This window comes from Bos grunniens, chromosome 7, assembly GCF_055505025.1.
Source record: "Bos grunniens cultivar Pamir isolate PY7600 chromosome 7, Bosgru_T2T1.0, whole genome shotgun sequence".
Classification (NCBI taxonomy): domain Eukaryota; kingdom Metazoa; phylum Chordata; class Mammalia; order Artiodactyla; family Bovidae; genus Bos; species Bos grunniens.
Genome location: NC_141171.1, coordinates 43,841,663 through 43,862,606, shown reverse-complemented (window position 1 = coordinate 43,862,606; position 20,944 = coordinate 43,841,663). Strand labels below are relative to the sequence as shown.

The following is a 20,944-nucleotide window of genomic DNA, read 5'->3' as shown; positions in this document are numbered from 1 at the left end:
AAAACAGAGTTTTTTTTTTTTTTTCTAATTTTATTTTATTTTTAAACTTTACATAATTGTATTAGTTTTGCCAAATATCAAAATGAATCCGCCTAAAACAGAGTTTTTAATTGAAATTTTTATTGAGATTATTGTAGATTCCCCTGGAGTTTTAAGAAATAATGCTTATCCCTTATACACTCTGTCCAGTCTCCCGCAAAATTTGCGTTTGCAAAACGACAGTCGGTACCTCAACCAGGATACATTTATATCTAAATCAGATTTCCAAGTTCCTCAGTTTTTCTTGCGTTTGTGTATGTGTGTGTATTTAGTTATCTACAGTTGTATTAGTAGGGTGGGTACATGTATACACCACCACAGTGGCCCATTTCCCTAACCTTGGCAACCACTCAAATGTCCTCCATTTCAAAAAGGATATCATTTAAAAAGTGCTATATAAACATAATCTTACAGTATATGAGACTGTGACATTGTTTTTGTTTTTGTTTTTTGCTCAGCATGATTCCCCTGAGTCATCAGAATTTTTTAAACTCTTCAGTGAGGCAGTCTGATATGATTCAGGTTGACCTACTTACAGCTGTTCTGCTAGCAACGCATGTGCATCAGTTTTCTCATCTGTTAAATGGGGAGGGGGAAAGCACTCAGGTGAACTTTGAGAATTAGAGTAGATGGGGAACCAGGTGCCCGCAGTCAGGACCTGGAGCCAGAGAGGCTTTGTGATGGCACACCAGGTTGCCATGGCACCAACCAACGTGCCTGCCCGGGATGCTCCAGCCCTGGTCCCGCCTCACCTGCTGGTGATTGGAGGAGGCATCGTGACACATGCTCCCACAGACCAATGAAGAGGTAGGTAGTCCAGAGGCTGGGTTCTACCGACGCTTTAGATTGGGGGAAAAGGGTAGAATTGAGTGAAGCCAAATTTTCCCTCACTTTTCAGGTTTAAATAGGCTTTCCGTGGTTTCTTTAAAAAAAAAAAAGGCCTGGTCATCCCTGGAATGAATTCATTTCCATTTCATGAAGCTCCAGCCCGTTGTAAATGCCCCAAAAGGTGAGGCTAATAATTCTTCTAATAATTTTATTTCTTAAGACACACAGTTAACCTCTCTGAAGAAGATTCCAGAAATTTTCAGTATGAGGGTGGTGTGGGCACTTTGCCATCTCTCGAAGTTCTCATACCTAGAAATAAGAATCGGTCTGGGAGGTTATGAAATTAATATATTCCGTGGTTGGTTTATTTTTAATAAACCACCATTGTAGGCTCAGGGTGTGGGCGATTCTCACAGATTGTTGCTGTTCTTACGCCCACAAACAGATGGAAATAAATACTCTAGGTAGGTCATTTTGCAAGATGCACAGTTAAATGGACTGTGGATGTTTTGCCTCCCCTCCACTCCCAGAAACAAATGTTCTGGGCAGAAAAGGGGCTGGGTTCTTTTCATGCTTTGGCATGTGTATTAGTTAGCTATTGCTGGGTAATGCATCACCCCCAAACTGAGTGACTTGAAACATCCGTTTATACATTAGAGTATTAGCCAGGAAAAAGAGTGACGTTCTGACACACTGCAGTGTGGATGGACCTTGAAAATACCATGCTCGGGACTTCCCTGGAGGTCCAGTGGTTAAGACTGTGGGTTTGCACTGTAGAGGGAATGGGTTCCATCCCTGGTCTGGGAACTAAGATCCCACATGCTATGCAGCAAGGCCAAATAAATAAATATTTTTTTAATTAAAAAAAAAAAGAATATGATACTCGGTGAGAGAAGCCAAACACAAAAGGCCACACAGCATGTGATTCTGTTGATGGGAAATGTCCAGAACAGAAAATGGGAAGTGTGGATCTCCAGGCAGATCCACAGGCACAGAGAGTGGGTTCTTGGTTGTCAGGGGCTGTGGAAGTGGAGGGGTGAGGAGTGACTGCTGATGAGGACAGGTGTTCTTCTGGAGTGATGGACTGTTCTGGAACTAGACAGGGGTGGTAACTGTACAACAGTGTGAATGCACTCAGTGCCATGGAGCTTTACCCTTTAAAATGGTGAATTTCATGTTATGTTACCTCAGTAGTAATAATAGTAGCAAAGTAAAAAAAAAAAACAAAAAAAAACACAATCCACACACGGTTTGTGTACTTTTCTGCTCACACCCCATTCCTCCGTGTTCTCCAGGGAGTCCAAGGAGATTCTAAACTCTCCCTCTTTTATGCAGAACAGTTTCTCTTCCCAGGTCTGACCACACTCAGGCCTGTGACCTCCCCTGATGGACCCCCAGCCCCTTCGTTCCCTCCCTTCACTCCATTCTTCCACAAAATCACCAGCTGGGTCTTTCCACCCAGAGGCAGGAATGCACCGAGTCACAGTGTTGAGAAAAAGAGCAACACCAATGGTTTAATTTTTTCCATAGCAACATACTGAAAGTCACTCAGTCCTGTCTGACTCTTCAAGACCCCATGGACTATACAGTCCGTGGAATTCTCCAGGCCAGAATACTGGAGTGGGTAGCCATTCCCTTCTCCAGGGGATCTTCCCAACCCAGGGACTGAACTCAGGTCTTCCACATTGTGGGCAGAGTCTTTACCAGCTGAGCCACCAGGGAAGCCACAGAAGCATAAGTGCCTGAAAATGGATAGAAAGATCCAGAGAACCTTGCTGGGGCCTCCTCCCCAGGAAGGAAGAGGACCAGAGATGAGAGGCATCAGCCCTGGGGATTTAGCTTCATATGTCAGGTTGCAATTTGGAAACTGATAGCAGGTGACTTTTTGCGACCCAGTGGATTGTAGCCCGCCAGGTTCCTCTGTGGAGAAGGCAATGGCACCCCACTCCAGTACTCTTGCCTGGAAAATCCCATGGATGGAGGAGCCTGGTAGGCTGCAGTCCATGGGGTCGCTAAGAGTTGGACACGACTAAGCGACTTCACTTTCACTTTTCAGTTTCATGCATTGGAGAAGGAAATGGCAACCCACTCCAGTGTTCTTGCCTGGAGAATCCCAGGGACAGGGGAGCCTGGTGGGCTGCTGTCTATGGGGTCGCACAGAGTTGGACATGACTGAAGCGACTTAGCAGCAACAGCAGCAGCAGGTGCCAAATGTCTTGCCCTGGTGTGACAGAGGTCACCATTTTCCCAGCCTCCCCTTCCGTGTCTTGCCTGCCCATCCGTTAAGCAGTGTTCCATACTTGAGAGTTTTGGTCATGGCAGAACCCCACTCTGGTAAGGATTTCTGTGTTGGTGAAAATCTGGCCCATCTATCTGTGTCACAGAGAGCGGTGGGCTCAAATCATGCTGGGTTTGGGTGCCCGTTTGCCAAAGTTCCTCAAATGCCCCAAAGAGAGGCAGATGGGGCAGGCTGCAGAGTCAAGTTTCCTTTAATGAAAAAAGAACAAATCCAGACACAAGTCTGGGTTGAACAGTCATGTCTAGAGGTGAGGCGAGGCCCCCGCACCCCTTGCACACTCCCTATGCTGCCCCCGAGTACGTCACTCAGTGGGGAAAGGAGGGCAACGGGAGCAGAAATGGACCCTGGGTCCTGGGTCCATCAACATGCAGAGGTCTACTCTGACCCTCAGGATCGCTAGATGCTCTGTAGCATGAGGATGGCATGCTGAAGGTGCTGGTGGGTGCCTGGGGCACAGCCATGGCCCCAGAGGATGCCCAGCGGGTAGGAGGTGCCAGGCTGGCCCAGTTCCCAGACTGTGAGCAGCAGCTCCTCACCACCCCTGCTCAGCACGAGTTGTTCCTGATCTCCGCTGCTGCTGCTGATCTGCCAATGTGGGGAGAACCTGGGGTGGAAGGGAGAAGGGGCCCTGGCCTTTGGAGGGCAAGTGGACAGGAGACTGAGGGCGCCCTGACCTGAGTTTCAGTGGCTGCCCCACCCATGGGGACTCCAGGCCAGGAGCCAGGGCTCTACCGTGTAGACAGGGAGACCAAGGCTCAGATAGGACCCCCTGCCCATAACCACCCAGTGAGACCTCCTACTCAAGCCTGTGTCCTGGGGAACAGCAGCTCCTCACTGCTGTTCAACTCCTCTAGTTCCCTCACTGGGAACTGCCAGCTCTCCCTGCCGCTGGGCATGGCCATTTGAAGCCAATCCTGCCCTCTGAGATCCAGCCCAGGTCAGGGCACTCTGGTCTAAACAGAGATGGGGTTTTCACTATAAAATAAAATCATACAAATTTTTCTAAGATGATAGTAAGGATTGTATACTACTGCGTTGGAAGTCTGTTTTAAGAGCGGCTACAATTTCTCAGAGATTGCCAGAATCGCTCAGGATAACCTACAACTGATTCTGCAATGAGATGACATTTTGCCAGCTGCTACCGGTGACCACATGGGACCATGATCCCCAGTGACATTCTGCCATCATTTGAACACATTTTATTTCCAGTTTTATGCTTGGGAGTCATAAGTCTCAGTTCCTGGTTCCACCAGGAGCCAACTGCTTCCTAGGGCTTTCTCCCAAAAGCATGCAACACACCAGGCCCATTTGAGGGGGCCCCTTGATCCCCTGCACCATCCCATCGCTGAAGAGCAGCAGCACCACCTGCTTGGACACCAGGAAGCACAGCAGCCCTGGGGAACAGCAGGGCGCCCAGGAGTCTGGGCTCATTCCTCAGGGTAAACATCTGCAGCTTTTCCAAGTGGGGCGCATAGCTTACCTGGTTGTTGTTGGGGGGGGCACAGGGCAGTGACCATGGAGTCAGGGGCTCCATTCTGGGCAGCTCACACCCGAGGACACCTGCTCCTGTAGATCCTTGGACCATGATTTGAAACCAGCTCTACAGGGTCCAAGCCCTCTCTGTCCATCCAGTCCCAACCCTGGCCCTAAACTCCAGACCCATGGCGCCTCAGACTTGGCTGTCCATGCTGAGACCCTGATGGGTCCCCACATCTGCCCTCTTGCCACTTTCCCTTCTTGCCTGGTGGCTGCTCCATCCCCCCCCCCACAAACCTGCAAACTACACCCAGATTGCAGCCCTTGCCTACCCCTCCACAGCCACCACCCCAGCCCAAGTCACCACCATTGTCCACCCAGCTAATCCAGCCACCTCCCTGCTGGTCTCCTGTTAATAAAAGTACAAGTCAGACTTCTCCTTCCTGCCCCCAACCCCAGCAGTCACCTGTGAGGCTCTGTGACTTCATGTCTGCCTCCATGCCGCTCCTCAAACCCACCGCACTGGATCCCATCTTGGGGGCTCTGCACATGCTGTTCTCTTTGCCTCTCATGCTGTTCCCGACAGGCCCTTTCTCATCCTTCCTGTCTCACCTGAGCATCACTTCCCCAGAAACCCCCTCCCTCCACAACCACTCTGTGGATTTGCCTCCACGCCCCCCCCCAGTCTGTCATCTCATCTGCTTTATTTTCTTCAGAAAACTGCCACCAAAATCAACTTAGTGATTCATTTATTTAGCATTGTTCTCCCCCAGCAGGCAGTAAGCACCTGTAGGTATGCACAGTAGGTATTTATTAAATACTTGAGTGAATGAAGAAAGGTGAAGGCAGGGAGGGCTTGGCCCCACAGCGGGTAGGAACTCCATGACTTTTCCCCCTGGGGGGTGCAGGGCCATGTGGGTGCTATCCCGAACCAAGACCCTGTTCCTACCGTCTGACAGTTGGTAGCCAAAGCCATACTTGCTATAATAGTCCACCCACTTGGGGGCCCAGAAAACAGGCTGCTGCTCTCCTGGGGGGTCCTGCATGGCTGGGCACAAGGAGGAAGTGACATGATGGGGGGTTCCTGGAGGGGCCTGGTGGAGGCACAGGAGATGGGGAGAAAGGTCCAGGGCATAGAAAACCAACTCTTGAGGCTTCCTAGCGGTCCAGTGGTTAAGATTCTGTGTTTCCACTGCAGGGGGAGCCAGTTCAATCCCTGATAGGGAGAACTAAGATCCTGCATAACGCATGGTGTGGACGAAAAACAAAGACAACCCAAGCAACTCTTGCCTTGAGGGGAGAGGACTGGGGGACCCTGGGGTCACAGCCACTTTTAGCAATGAATAAATCTGAAACGCGTGTAAGGTCCAAAACACTGCAGGGCTTTGCTTTATTTCATTAAGCATTTTTTTTTTTTTTTTGGCATTAAAAATAAAATAGCTCAAGCCCATGTGGCAGCCCGGATGGAATCCTTGGAAGAGGAAAAAGGCGGGAATGGGGAGCCTAGGGAAATCCAGCAGCCCAGGGGGTGGCCGGGGAAGCCGGAAGTCTGTTTTCTGGGCTTCTCAGCAAATCTCACGTCATCTTGTGCCGCCCCTACCTGGGGGGCCCGAATCCAGGTAGAGCTGCAGGTTCCTGATGGCTGCCTCTACCCCCTGCCTTGGACTCCCCTCGGGTCCTGGGGAGACAGATCTCTGTTGAGGGGCACAGGATATGGAGGACAACCCCACCCCCAGCTTCCACATCCAGAAAAGTCCCATGTTCAACCCAGGAATCCAGACACTGTCCACACTTTACAGGTGGGGAAACTGAGGCCAGGAGAAGGGCTGTGATGCTAGCAAGGCACAATCCTCACCCCCCACTTCGCAACCCTCACCCCTGCCCACAGTTCCTGTCTAGGATGGAGCATGCTCACCCGCCGGGGCACTCTGGAGGGTCCCCTGGGCCAGCAGCTGGATGGGGACCTCGGGGGCACAGAGCCCCACTCTCCAACAGGGAGTCCTGGGGAGGGAGCAACAGATGTTGGGAATTGGTGGCGGGCTCTGGCCTCCCCATGGAGACCTCGTGACTTCCCGTGCCCAGCCAGCTGTGAGGACGCCCTCTGCATTCCCCACTACCTCCCTGCTCCTGGCCCTCACCTCACTGCCCCACTCCATGGAGTCAGAGTCTGAACCATCTTCTCCAGGACCTGAGGCCTCCTGAGAAGCCAAGGGGCCTGCAGGGGGCACAAGGATTTGGGGGTGGGGGCAAAGCCTGGCCCCACATGGAGAGCATCTGCCGTGGAGATGGTTTCAGAGCAGGAAGGGGATATGACAGGTGTGTGAGATGCAGGGCAGGGAGGAGCAGGTGACGGGGGAAGGAGAGGTACTCACAGGGCGCCCGGCACTGGGGCAGTAGCAGCCGGCCCACCTTTCGGAAAAGTCTGCCCAGAGGCTGGGGGATGGCGAAGATGGGTGGGCTGTGGCAGCAGTGGGGTGGCAGCCGGTCCGGGGTGAAGCCCTTTAGAGTGGGGAGCTGGAGGTCAGCAGGCTGCTCCTGAGTACCTGTGCTACCTGGGGGTCCTGACCCTCACCTGGGGCTGCTGAGACACCCCATAGAGGGGCCGCCCTGTCCCCCAGACACTCCACACCTGAGTGAAAAAGTCATCCTGCAGCAGGTGGTCCAGGCTGGGCCGCTCGGCCGGGTTGGGGGCCAGCAGGCGGGCGATGAGGCGGCGCGCGTTGGCAGACAGGTGAGCAGGCTCGGGGTAGCGGCCATCTCGGATGTTCTGGTACATCTCCGACAGGGGAGCCACCACGAAAGGAGGGACGCCAGTCAGCACCATGTACCTGGCCGGGTCGGAGGCAGGAAGCAGGGCAGAATAGATCCTGCTTGGATCTATTCTGGGCATCCAGGGTTGGTTCACACCTACCTATGCACCCCTACCCTCAATCCCTGACACCATTCCTGCTTCACACTCATTTTCTCACACCCGCCCTGCATCCACTCTCACCTAGTCATTCTTGTCTGCACAGAAGACACCAGCATCTGTTTGTACACCTGCCTGCACCTGGGTTACACCTGGACACCTGCATAGACCTTTCCAGTTTTAATTTATGCTTGCTCGCACCTGTTCCAATCCTGCATATACCTCATGTCGGTACAAATGTCCTGATCTGCCTGTGTACCTAACACCTGCACACACCTGTCCACACCTCTGGGTATGTTCAAACCCGTCCTCTGCTGTACATACACCCTCCTGTATCCCTATTCATACCTGTAGGCTCAAGTGATGGCAGGTGCCTGCTCCTGCCTGCCCCCCAGCTGCATACACTGAGGTTCTATGTTTGCTCATACCTGCCTGTCCCCACACTCAACCTCCTCCGTATATGCTTACACCTGTCCTTACCTGCCGGTGCCTGTCCCCACCTGGGCATTCCTGCCCCCCTTCCCCAGGCCTGGGGCTCCCAGGGCGACTCACATGATGCAGCCCAGAGCCCAGATGTCCGACTGGCAGGAATGTCCGTTTCTGGACACTACCTCTGGAGCCAGGAAGTTTGGGGTCCCGCAGAGCACTCTGGGGGCATAACGGGGGCTCAGGAAGACTGGGGGCCCCCACACCAGACCAGGCCCACCTGCACCCACCCAGAGAGCCGGCTCAGAGCTTGCAGTCACCTGTGGCAGCGGCCCCCTGGCCCTATCTTGGTGGCCAGCCCCAGGTCTCCGATCTTCACCTCCATGTTCTTGTTCAGGAAGAAGTTACCTTGTGGAAGGGGACGCAGCGGGCAGTGAGGAAGGAGCGTGGCTTCAGTGGAAGCCCCGCCCTCACCCCGCCCCGAAGCGCCGCCCCGGCCGTACTGAGCTTCAGGTCCCGGTGGACGATGCGCCGCTGGTGCAGGTAGCTCAGGCCGCTGACCAGGCCTCGAAGATAGTAGCGCACCTCGGGCTCCGTCAGCGTCTGCCGTGCCTGCAGCACGTGGGCCAGCGACTGCAGGGGCCCGACAGGTGCCACACCACCGTCGAGGAGACACAGGTGAGTTCCAGGGGCCCAAGAAGGCAAAGGAAAATTCAGCTGGGCCCAGGTGAACGTGGCTGATTGTGGCATGGGCATTGGTGAGCTCTGAGCTCGAGGATGAGCACAGGAGTTCAGTGGACAGAGGGGCCACAATGAGCTTGTAGACCAGAGATGAACACAAGGTGGGTACACGCTGGGCATAGGTGAGCTTAGGTGTATTTAAGTGGGCTGAGTTCAAGGGATCTGTGAAGGTGCAGCTAAGTTCAGTTGGGTCCAGGAACGGGCATTCCCGCCAATCAGACATCTGGGCTCTGGGCTGCACCATGGAGTGGCCCTGGGAGCCCTGAACCTGGGGAAGGGGGCAGGGCTGCCCAGTTGGAGACAGGTGTGGGCAAGTGGGGCCTGGCTGAGTACAGGAGAAGCACAGATGGGCTAAGATGTGCCTAGGTGGGTCAAGAGAGCCTTTGGGTGGGCAGAGGTGCACAGGTGGGCCTGGTGTGGTCTCAGGTTAAAACAGGTAAGGAGAGACAGACAAGGGTGGGGGGACACAGATGAGCTCAGCAGACACGGGTGGGAGGGGACATGCCTCCCTCTCACTCCGCCCCCGCACCTGGCGACTACAGTATTCCAACACCATGTATACGTGGTCCCGGTCAGCGAAGTGGGCGTGGAAGGCCACGATATTGCGATGTCGCAGGTGGCTGTGCAGAGCGATCTCGCGTTCCACCTGCAGGCAGGGCACCATGTGTATACACCCGGTAGGCACCCACACCCGAGGCATTCATGCCCCACAGGCGAGCTCCACACCCCCAGGGCAGGGACCTCTCTGGGGACCCGCTTCGGTTCTGGGGCTCCTGGGCACTGACGCGCAGATAGTACCTTGCAGCGGGCGTGTAGCCGCGCAGCCCCGCCCCCTCCACGAGGCACCACTTTGAGCGCGAACACAGCGCTGGTGGACATGTCGGTCAGCTTGTAGCAGCGGCTGAAGGCGCCCTGCAGGGCAGGAGAGTCAAGCTGGGTGCATACAGGTGTGAGGACAGATGGCCAGGCCTCCTCACACACACACACAGCTCACACCTTCCTACCTGGATCCCCAAAGCAACACAACACAGATGAACACGAAGGCACACAGATACATCACAGACGCCTCCATACCTGGACACGCTGAGTCCACAGAACCCCAACACAGTACCCAGACACACGCTACAACGCCCGCACACAGAAAGCACAGACCTATGACAAACGCAGACACACACGCACAGGGACAACAAAACAGAGTCTGAGTCCGCACCAAGGCTCAAAAACACACAACACACCCATACCCTGGACATAACCCACGACACAGCACTGCACGCCCAACACCGGTTCCCGCCATACAACGCGCGCCGCACAGCGAGTACATCGCAGACCCGGGCACCCACCCACGCCAGCCCCGCGCCAGCCTCCAAACTCCCGCAGACACGCGGACACGCAGAGACAAAAGCCAGGGCACACACTGGCTCATCTGCGGGTCGAGATCTCGCTTGCGCTCCGCCGGGCTGGGACCCCCGCTCCGCCCGGCCCCCTTGCCGCGGACTTGGAGTGTTGGAGTCCCCACCTTGCCGATCAGCTTCCCGCGCCTGTACACGCGCCCCGAGCTTGGGTCGCGCAGGAAGACGGAGACCAGCGGGCAGCAACTGCGCCGCCGCCGCCGCGGCCGGGGATCCATCCCTCCCTGGGGGCCTTGGCTGGCGCACTGGCGCAGCCTCGGGCGCGACCACCGCGCACAGCGCTGCTCCAGGGGCCGCGCGCTACTGGGGCGCCTCTTATTGGCCGAGGGGGGAGGGGTGGAGTCCAGACGCTCCGGGCGGCCGGTACGGGAGGGGGCGGGCGCGTGGGGGCTTGTGGGCATGCGGGGACGCCGGGCTGGCAGGAGTTCCAGGGACCAGAGCGGCGCTGGCATCCTGCACGTAAACCCCGCGCCAGTCGCGCGCGCTCGGCTCGCTGGCTTCTCCAATCCTGCGCCTTCCACCAAGCTGTGAATTGTCCACGCGCCCATTTCTCTGAGCAGGAAACTGAAGTCAGAAGGTTTGTCTCATTCTCTCGAGGCCTCAAAAGGAAGGGTGGGTGGGAATGAGTGCTTAGCGGGGCTCCCCTCAAGGTACACTTGAGGTTCGAGTCTAGTCGTCCTGAATACACTCATGGGACTGCTGCAGATAGGTAGGTCCCTGGGGCCTGCCTGTATGACAATGTGAAGCTTGATCATCTCGGCCCTGGGGAGCCACAGCAGGGTTCAGAGGAAGAGAGAGGAAGGGGAAGAAGCCTAATATCTCTGGGACTGGGGCTGGTGGGGAGGGCAGTGCAGCCCAGAGGGGCACTGCTAGGAAGCTGCTGTGCATAATGGACACTAGGCATGAGGAGCAGGATTTGGGGACTAAAGGAGAGGCACTAGGGTTGGTGACTACTGGCTCTGGCTTGGGCAGCCATGGAGAGGCAAGCGGATAGAGGACAAGAGGGCAGGCTTGGGCCCCGTGGAACTATGGTGGCACCTCTGAGCTGTGCCTCATACTTTCGCTGTCTCAAGTCACCCTTTCACTGATCCTGAGACCCGGGTACTGGCCTTGTCCCCATTTCACAGATGAACACACTGAGGCCCAGGGAGGTAAACTCACTTCTCCAGCCAGGAAGGGGCAATGCTGGGTTTGAATCCAGGCAGCTGCCTCCAGATGCTTCAGAATTAATACCCATACGTTACATAACACAATGAATGGGGAGGGGTTAGGAGGGCTCTGTTTGGCTGGAATTAGGCCTTGGAATTTTCCAGAGACCAGATTTCAGAGTCCGGCCCAGCCAAGCCACCAGGGATAGAAAGCACCTTCTGTGTAGTCAGATGTCCACCTGGCATGTCAAATGGGGGTGCCCAGGGCATGGGGAACTCTAAGGGTGCCTCAGTGCATTTGATGGGAGCCAGCCTCTGGCACCTTTCCAGGGGGGCTGGCCTCAGTGCCAGGGTCAAGGATTCCAGGCCAGTGCAGGGCGGGGGGGGGGGGGCGGTGGGGTGGGGCCCAGCTGACTGGGGCTGGGGAGCCCGAGTCCCCTGCTAATGAGAATCAGGTGCAGTGTGACCGGAGGAGGGCAGCTGGGGGGCCCGTGGGTCTGAGCTGTCACGTCACTGTTGCCCTGGAATCTGCATGGGCAGGCAGGAATCCAGGTTCCTCTCAGGGTCACATCTCTGCCACCTACTAATTCAGGTATTTGTCCAGCACTTACTAGTGTGTGAAGCTTGTGCTGGGCTCTGTGTGCCCAAGACAGACCTGCCTAGCCCTCAGGAATATGTGGACAGGAGATCACCCAGACTTAACCAAAGTCAGGGGTCTGAGCCAGTTCTGGAGGCCAGTGTCAGAAACCCAGACCCCTTCCAGACAGTGGCTCATCCCGGAGACTGGGGCTGTTCTTAGCCCCATGTTACAGATGAGGAAACCGAGGCTTAGGAAGGCATATGGGAGCCAGTCACCGGACTGTGGCCGTGCTCAGCCTGGAGTGCAGGTTGGGGGATCCGGAGCCCCTGACCCCCCAGTACTACCCCCTGGCTCCTTCCCTGGTGGCCCCGGGAGCACAGGAAGAGCTCTCACACTGGGGCAGGAAGCTGAGCCCATTGGACCCCTAGAAGCCTCCTTGGGAAAAGAAATCCCAAGTTCTTGGCCCGGCGCCTCCCAGCAGGGCTGTCAGCTGACACCCTCTGCAGACAGCAACTCTGCCCCAGTCGCCCGGCAGCCTGCTGTTTTCCTGGCTAAGCCTCCTCCACCAGACTAGAGAGACTTTCCATCCTCAGCCTGCACCCCCTTGAGCAGGGATGCCCTCCCTCAGCACTCTAGAGTGGAAAACTTTATCATAAAAGGAAAAACTTAGATGCTCATAGCAGCCATATTCACACAGCCAAAAGGTGGAAATAGCGTGGGTGTCCATCAAAAGGTGATGGATAAATAAAACATGCTCCAAGCCCACAGGGGAATATTATTCAGCCTTAAAAAGGAAAGAAATCCTGACGCTTGATACAATATGGGTGATCTTTGCGGACAAGATGCTCAGTGAAAGAAGCCAGACCCAGAAGGACACATGCTTTCTGATTCCACTCATAGAAGGTCCCTAGAGGAGTCAGAGCCACAGAGAGAGGAAGTAGATGGTGGGGCCAGGGGTTGGGGGAGGAGACGGGGAGTCAGCATTTCATGGGGTCACAGTTTCCATTTGGGAAGATGAGAAGTTCTGGAGATGATGGTGGGGCTGGTTACACAACAGTCTGAATGTGTTTAATGCCACTGAGCTGTGCTCTCAAAAATGGTGACAATGGTGAATTTTGCGTGATGTATATTTTGCCACAATCAAAAGTGAAAACCATATTAGATACCACACCCCAAGAAGCCCTCAGCCTTAGGGGTTAAGACCCACATTTTACTGATGAGCAAACTGAAGCCTCATGTGTGTGGCAAGCTAAGAATTGTAGTTTTGCAAAGGGGCCAGTGTTGGGGTAGGGGGCTCAGTGGGGCAGCCTGACCCTCCCATGCTAACACCTGCCTGGGGCTCAGGAGGCTGAGGAGCCGTGGGCTGGGGCCCCAGGCTGGCCACACAGCCCCCTGAGCCCCCTCGCTCCAGGCCACAGGCTTGGTTTGTCTCCAGTCTGTTCTTTCTCTGACCTGAGATAACTCCCCAGACTCAGCAGATTTCCTGGGAGAAGCACCACAGAGCCTTGCTCAAAATATAATACCTGCCGCAGGTGGAGGGGCTGGCTGCTGAGACAGCACTGGGGCTGGGCTAGGGAGGCCTTCCTCGGAGGGTGGGCTGGGTCGGCTTTGGGGTCCACAGTGGTGTGACTCATTCCTTCCAGAACCAGAGCGGGAGCAGGTGGACAGGCATAGGCATAACTCAGCCCGGCTCATAGGTCCCTCTCTAGCCTCTGGTCTCCTGGACTTTGAAGTGCAGTGGACTCCCTTCTTCCTGCTTGTCTGTACTTGGGAGCCCTCAGCCAGACCTTGCAGGTCTCCAGGGACAGTCCCCATGAGCAGATCAGGCAGGAGGGGACCCCATGACTGCAGTGCCTGCTGCCTTGAGACTGGCCCAGCTGGCAGGGGTGATGGGGGCTAGCTGCCATGTCCCCTGAGTTTCCACAGGAACAGACCTCATCCTTGTCTCTCCCAGATTCCCAAAGACCACTGTCATTGGCTCCTTCTAGAAGCTCTGTCCTCTCACGTCCTCCAGACACGTCTCTGTAGGCTTTTCTCCCATCATTCTCACCCCATCTTTCTGGCTGTCCTTTGAGGCCCCTATTTGTTCTCCTAGAGCCTGGGGCTCAGTTCAGAGGCCCCCATACCCCTTGTCTACTCCCTCTTTCTGGCCTGGTCCAGGCCAGCAGGAGACTCACATGGGCAGCTTGTCTCTCCTCCCCTGTCTCAGTCTGGCCTCTCCCAAAAGCAGAGCCTGAAGCAAGGGTTTAGTGCAGTGAGTTGATTTGAAGAGCAGGAGCGATGGGCCCAGGAGGATGAGTCAGGGCAGGACTTGGAAGCCACTATGGGCCCTTGAAGAAAGGGGTAGATGGTTCCCCAGAGCTGCCTGTCCACGGGGAGGATGGGGAGTGTGTGGACCCCTGGCCTCAACCCCTCATTAGCTGGGGCCTCCACCCTGGATGCTCATTGTCTGTACGTGCAACTTGGAATGTCTCCCACACGTGGTCTGACTGCAGCTTGGAGAGTGATGAAGTATTGCTGGGACAGGAAGGGTGTGGGGTGGGAGTCTCTGAGGGGCTCACTGCCTACCCCAGAGCAAAGCAGAGCCTGGACTCAGTCACTCCAACCTCTCCCCTTTGACCTGTGACACTAAGATACATGTCCGCACCCAGAGTGGGGGAGTGGACAGAGTCAGAGAGGGGATATCCAGAGGAGGAGATGGAGCTGAAGACACCAGTGGGTGCTCCCTGTCGTGATGCTCAGGACCAGCCAAGGCCCTGGGTCAGGAGCAGTAAGGATAGCCACAGCCAGGGCAGGGGACACAATATGTCTGGGCCATCTGAAGCTCACAGAACCAGATGCTGGCTGAGAGTTGGACTCAGAGGACAGTCCAGCCTCTTCCTGACAATAAGAAGTCTTCTAGAACTAAATTGGATCACATCTAAAAGCCTGCTAGTGGGCCTCCATGGCTCTCCCACACACCCACACACACACCCTGGTCCAGTCACGCTGGCCTCTCTGTCGGTCTGAGATCCCACACCAAGCTCATCCCACCTCAGCGCCTTCGCACACACCATTCTCTCAGCCTAAAGCTCTCCCTGCCCCCTGGTCTTCATCCAGTAACTCCTTCTCATCTTCTGAGTTCCAAGCAAGGGCCCCCCCACACCCCAAGAGCCCCGTTGTGGTTCCCACACAACCTGAAATCATGCTGTTTCCTTTGTGGTTTGCTGGGTTTTCCCCCAAGGACCAGGGGCTCCGGTAGAAACATGTTGTGGTTTTCCTTGCTGTGTTCCCTGCAGGTGCTGACCCTCTCCCTGGGGAGGCCTTGGGCGAGTTCAGACCTTCCCCCCGAGCTGCCCCGACCCCACCTGCTGGGTGGGCACCCTCAGTGTCCCAAATACGTGCTGCTCACCCCGGGCGTAGGCCCTTCCCACCATGTCCTCAGCTGGATGCCGTCTCAACCTCTGTTCAGGGACATTGATCAACTCCGGCTGCAAGCAGAGTGCTGTGTGAGCATCAGAAGCAGCCAAATTTCCACAAGAATAATTCATATTTTATCTGCTTGGGCCTTTTGAGCAATTATGAAAGAAACAGCTCAGTGTCATGTGGGCTCCTGGATGTGATCCTCGAACAGAAAAAAGAAATTAGTTGGAAAAAAAAATAGAAGGAATCCAAATAACATTTGGAGTTTAGTCAGTCGTTATAGTAATTACTAATATTATTAATTAGAAATGGTGATATTCCAATGTCACTTCCTCAGACATCACAATAGTCATTGTTTCCTGTGGCTGTTGTAATGAGTTACAAACTTGTTGGCTTAAGAAAGCACACATGGGGCTTCCCTGGTGGCTCAGTGGTGAAGAATCCACCTGCCAATGCAGGAGACATGGGTTCGGTCTCTGGTCCGGGAAGATCCCACGTACCACAGAGCGACGGGGCGCTATGGGGCCCAGTGCATCACAACTGTTGAGCCTGTGCTCCAGAGCCTGGGACTGCAACTGGTGAAGCCTGAGGGTCCTGCAGCCTGTGCTCTGCAATGAGAGAAGCCCACACACCACAACTAGAGAGAAGCTCCCATTCGCCACAACTAGAGAAAAGCCTGAGCAGCAAGGAAGACCAGCACAGCCATGATAAATAAATAAATATAAAAGAAAGCACACATATATTATCTCATGTCCTGGAGCTCAGGCATGGGCAGGGCTGGTCCCTCTGGAGGCTGTCGGGGAACACTAGGTCCCCCCTTTTCCAGCTTCTAAAGGCACCACATCCCTGGCTTGTGGCCCCTCCCTCCATCCTCACAGCCAGCAGCACAGCATCTCCCATCTCTCTGCCTCTGAGCCTCTCCCTCCTTCTTATAAGGACCCTGTGATGCCACTGGGCCCTCCAGGGAATCCAAGGTCATCCCCATCTCAGGGGCATTAATCCCACCTGCAGGGTCCCCTCTGCCCTGTTACATGATCACAGGCCCCAGCACCAGGATGTGGACATCCTAAGGGGTGGGGTGGGGATTATACTACTGATGACAAAGGATAGACAGAACTGATAGTAATATTTTTGTAACTTTCTGTAAATCTAAAATTATTCCAAAATAAAATTTCTCTTTAGGGACTTCCCTGGCAGTCCAGTGCTTAGGACTCTGTGCTTTCACTGCAGGGGGTGCAGGTTCAATCCCTGGTCAGGTTAGTAAGACCCCATAATCGGCATAGTGTGGCCAAAATTTTTTTAAAGTTCTCTTTAAAAAATAATTAAAAGGTGACAAGAAATTAAAACCTCAAAGGCAGTGAGTAACTCAGAGTCACCTCTAACCTCCACCCCCAGATCATCGTGGGTGACCATGAGGGTTTACTCCTGTCCCCTTCCTATCTGAGTTAAGGCTAACATAGATACTTCTATATAACTGCCATTGGATCCTGCATAACTTTTCTAACTTTCTTACCTAATGCTTCTTGCTGTTTCTGTGTAACTTTCCCATGCTCCTAGCCCCCAGGCGCTGTGAGGCCCCTGTCCCCCACCTCCCCGGCTTCCTGTTCACCCCATTACACAGGCCTCCTCAGTGGGCCTGGTCCTCACCCGGCTTCTCTGGCCCCTCAGCCTTTGCACGTGCTGTTCTGCCAGCCAGGAGCACCCTCTCTCTCACACCCTCCTCTGTTCAGTTCCTCCTCATTCTCCAGGTCCTGCCTCCAGCATCCCCTGGCTCAAGAGTGTCCCCCCACCCCACTGCCTCAAAAGGAGCTCAGGAAGAACTCCCCTGGTGGTCCAGTGATTAAGAATCCAGGCTTCTTATATGACTCAGGGAGCTCAACCCTGTGCTCTGGGACAACGCAGAGGAGTGGGAAGGGGTAGGAAGGGGTGGGAGGGAGGTTCAAGAGGAAGGGGACATATGTATACTATGTGATTCATGTTGATGTATGGCTGAAACAAACACAATATTGTAAAGCAATTATCCTTCAATTAAAATAAAATAATTAAATTAAACAAACAATGAATCTAGGCTTCCACTGCAGGGGGCCTGGGTTCTGAGAACTAAGATCCCGCTTGCCTTGCTGTGCAGCCAAAAATTAAATTAGGGACTTCCCCGGTGGCACAGTGGATAAGAATCCACCTGCCAATGCAGGGGACAAGGGTTTGACCCCTGGTCTGAGAAGATTTCTCATGCCTCAGAGCACCTGATCCCACATGCCACAACTACTGAAGCCTGAGCGCCTGTGCTCTGCAAAAAGAGAAGCTAGTGTAACGAGCGGAGAAGGCAATGGCACCCCACTCCAGTACTCTCGCCTGGAAAATCCCATTGATGGAGGAGGAGCCTGGTAGGCTGCAGTCCATGGGGTCGCTAAGAGTCGGACACGACTGAGCGACTTCACTTTCCCTTTTCACCTTCATGCATTGGAGAAGGAAATGGCAACCCACTCCAGTATTCTTGCCTGGAGAATCCCAGGGACAGGGGAGCCTGGTGGGCTGCCGTCTATGGGGTCGCACAGAGTTGGACACGACTGAAGTGACTTAGCAGCAGCAGCAGCAGTGTAACGAGAAGCCTATACACCGCAACTGGAAAGTAGCCCCCGCTCTCCCCAACTAGAGAAAGCCCACGTGCAGCAACAAAGACCCGCTGCAGCCAAAAATAAATAAAGCAGTGTGTACATGTCAAGAAAATAGTTTGTGTTAAAAAAAAAAAGAAAAAATTAAAAAAGGAGCTCAGGACACCCATTCAGATATGAGTGTGAAGTCATCCCTCGCCCTCCAAGTCTTGCTGTGTGTGACTGTTCCCCTCTGCTCCCCAGAGTCCTGACCCATGAGGTGGGGTGAGGATTTCTCTCATGGGGGCTGTGGGGGATGTCACATCAGATATGGAGGCCTTCAAGGCAGTGGTGACCTGTAGATGTGAACTACTCCATCACAGGGTCAGTGACCTAAGAAACAGGACTCATCTGGGGAGTGAAGGTGATAGAAAAGATGCTGTTCTCTATTAGTGGGGACCCCTTGATGAGAAGTCACAGAAACTCAAAATTGCTCAAGTGAAACATAATGGATGGCTTCAGGTGTGGCTTTATTCAGGGACTCAAACAACTGTCTCAGAAGTCCAGCCCTTTCTGCTTCTGGCCTCTGTTGGCATCTCTCTAGGACAGAGAAGCAGTACCATCCCAGCTCACATGGGCCACCCTTGCCATGGTGGGGCCCCAATCCTGCTCCACTCATGGCCAGGAACAGCTGGGCAGCTTCAGAGACCCAAGTTCTGGGGCGGGATGACAGGACCCCTCCCACCTAGTCTACACAGGAGGCTGGAGGGTCCTGTGGACCACGTGGCCAGGCCTGAGGGATCACGGGAGGCTGCAGAGTGTTGGGGAGGGAGTTTGGGAAGTTCAAGCTTGTGAGGCCACAGAGGGAGCCTGGCTGATCCACATCCGTCAGGACCCATGTTGACTGGGCCTGATCCTGTCCAAGCCCAGCTTCAAGGATGGGGTTCAGAGTAGAGTTCAGTGTTGGGAGACCCCATAACCCCTGGGCCTAGGTCTGGGCCAGTGCATGAGTTGGGGGTAGTGAGATGCCACCGCACCTGGAGCCGCCAAACCTCAAACCCACACCTCCCCTGCAGCAGGTGTTGTGAGTTGAGCTCAGCCTTCCCCTCCGGGAATCAGCTGAACCCAGCTGAGTTTCATCCCGGCTGGGGATGCGAGGCTGGAAACCTGGGGGGCAGCAAAGGCTGGGGGGCATGGGCAGGCACATGACTCCACACCTTCACCCCAGTCATATCTCGCCAGCCCTCAAGCGCTTATGTCCTCATGCCAGGCACAGACTTACTGTCTACGCTCCCTGGAGGACCCAGTAAGCGCTGTGTGTTGTCCTTGCAGGACACAGGGCTGCTGTATGCTCTTTCTACAGGACTCAGTGTCTGCTGTATACATTCACTGCAGAATACAATGCCTGCCATAGACACTGTACTCAGTGCCTGCTGTGTGCACTCCTTGCAGTGTGCAATGACTTTTTTTTTTTTTTGCAATGACTTTTGTATACATTTTTTTGCAGGCTACATGGACTGTTGCATACACTCCTTGGGATGTTCTGCTGCTGCTGCTGCTAAGTCGCTTCAGTCGTGTCCGACTGTGCGATCCCATAGACGGCAGCCCACCAGGCTCCCCTGTCCCTGGGATTCTCCAGGCAAGAACACTGGAGTGGGTTGCCATTTCCTTCTCCAATGCATGGAAGTGAAAAGTGAAAGTGAAGTCACTCAGTCGTGTCCAAGTCTTTGAGACCCCATGGACTGCAGCCCACCAGGCTCCTCCATCCATGGGATTTTCCAGGCAAGAGTACTGGAGTGGGGTGCCATCGCCTTCTCCATTGGGACATTCAGTGTCTACTAAATGCATTCCTTGCAGGTTGCAGTATCTACTGTATATGCTCCCTGCAGGACAAAGGGCCTACTGGATGCGTGTCTCTAGGATGCAGTGACTGCTGTGTATATCCCCTCCAAAGCCTAATGCCTGCTGTATATGCTCCCTGCAGAACACAGTGCCTGCTGTATGCACTCTGCTGGGCACAATGCTTGGAATATGCAGTCCTCGAAGCCTTCTGTATACCTTCCAGCAGGCACACTGTCTCCACCCCCTGGGGCTTGGGGCCTGAGGCACATGGTAGAGGAATGAGTTTGTCCACTTGGTGGCACTCCTGGTCAAGCCTGATTTCTTTCTGACATGGCCCAGGCCCCAGGTCCCAGCTTTGCACACAGTAGGTGCTCTGCAGAGGGCACCTGTCCTCACCACCACCCCTCTCCTCCTGCCACCCTCTCGAGCCCTGACCCACCAGGCTCAGCCTTGTCAAGGTCACTGCCTCCATCGATGCTGATCCACCAGCCACTGGTCCAGCTCCATCCTTAGCTCACTCACACAGGTTACTCCCGCCTCCTAGACGCCCATTCTCTGAAGACCTCAGGGGACCCCAGTCTTCGTTCTGTCCACACACACACCCCATGACCTCATCCACCACTCTCACCACCACTGTGTGCAGTGGATGCTCATGTGTCCATCTCTGGCCAGATGTGACTCCCAGCCTCTCTGTGCCTTATGCCTAGATCCATCCCCAGCTGACCTCTGAACTTGCCACCCCCATCCCTCAGGGAAGAGGGCCCCTCCCTGGCTGCTCATGCCAGGCTCCTGCCTGCCTCCTCCCATCCAGTCCTCCTGGGATCTGTCACACAGCCTGCAGACTACTCCCAGACTGCTGGGAACCATCCAGTGCTGTCCCTTCCCCCACCCCAGCCCTTGTCCCCACCATGCCTGCCGCTGCCTCCCCACTGCTTTCTGGAGCCCCCTCCTGCCCCCAGAATGCCAGAGACAGGTGTTCCCAAACCAGAGCGCCCCCCACCTCCCATGGCTGCCACCCCCCTAACCCTAACCCCTCTCTGACCACACCTCCACCCCAACCCTGGCTATTTGTTCCAACCACACCAACTTCCCTATGGTATCTTATTCTCTATTCCAGACTCAGGACCTTTGCATATGCTGTTCCAGGTGCCCTTCTGCCACCTCCCTGTGGCAATCACCTTCTAGGGAAGGGCCTTCTTGACCCCCAACCCCATCTGCAGTGAGCTTGGGCTATTTTTTCAGAGCCTCTAGGTCA

General features: G+C 54.8%; 1 protein-coding gene across 3 annotated transcripts; it reads right to left on the bottom strand.

The window, feature by feature from the left end:
* Positions 1 to 6,003: 6,003 nt before the first annotated feature.
* PLK5 (polo like kinase 5 (inactive)) lies at positions 6,004 to 10,555 on the bottom strand. 3 transcript variants are annotated; one of them, XM_086411471.1, is made up of 11 exons: positions 10,234 to 10,546; positions 9,516 to 9,629; positions 9,247 to 9,363; positions 8,480 to 8,609; positions 8,297 to 8,384; positions 8,103 to 8,198; positions 7,272 to 7,470; positions 7,015 to 7,141; positions 6,781 to 6,857; positions 6,558 to 6,643; positions 6,004 to 6,320 (listed from the first exon to the last, which is right to left on the bottom strand). In XM_086411471.1, the coding sequence occupies exons 1-11, from the start codon at positions 10,525 to 10,527 to the stop codon at positions 6,239 to 6,241; spliced, it is 1,410 nt and encodes a 469-aa protein (XP_086267597.1). In that variant the 5' UTR covers positions 10,528 to 10,546; the 3' UTR covers positions 6,004 to 6,238. The 3 variants fall into 3 exon arrangements, 2 of the variants coding, with proteins under 2 accessions (XP_086267597.1, XP_086267598.1); XR_015167367.1 differs by lacking the exon at positions 6,781 to 6,857 and having other exon boundaries at positions 10,234 to 10,555; XM_086411472.1 differs by lacking the exon at positions 8,103 to 8,198 and having other exon boundaries at positions 10,234 to 10,554.
* Positions 10,556 to 20,944: the final 10,389 nt, after the last annotated feature.

What these genes read in the sequence shown, in the direction of transcription:
- PLK5 (XM_086411471.1), bottom strand. Translation starts at nt 10,527, where the DNA reads ATGCCCACAAGCCCCCACGCGCCCGCCCCCTCCCGTACCGGCCGCCCG. An exon ending in TGGAATACTGTAGTCGCCAG is followed by an intron (nt 8,610 to 9,246) that starts GTGCGGGGGCGG and finishes GGGCCCCTGCAG; the next exon opens with TCGCTGGCCCACGTGCTGCA. An exon ending in CCAGGGGGCCGCTGCCACAG is followed by an intron (nt 8,199 to 8,296) that starts GTGACTGCAAGC and finishes TTATGCCCCCAG; the next exon opens with AGTGCTCTGCGGGACCCCAA.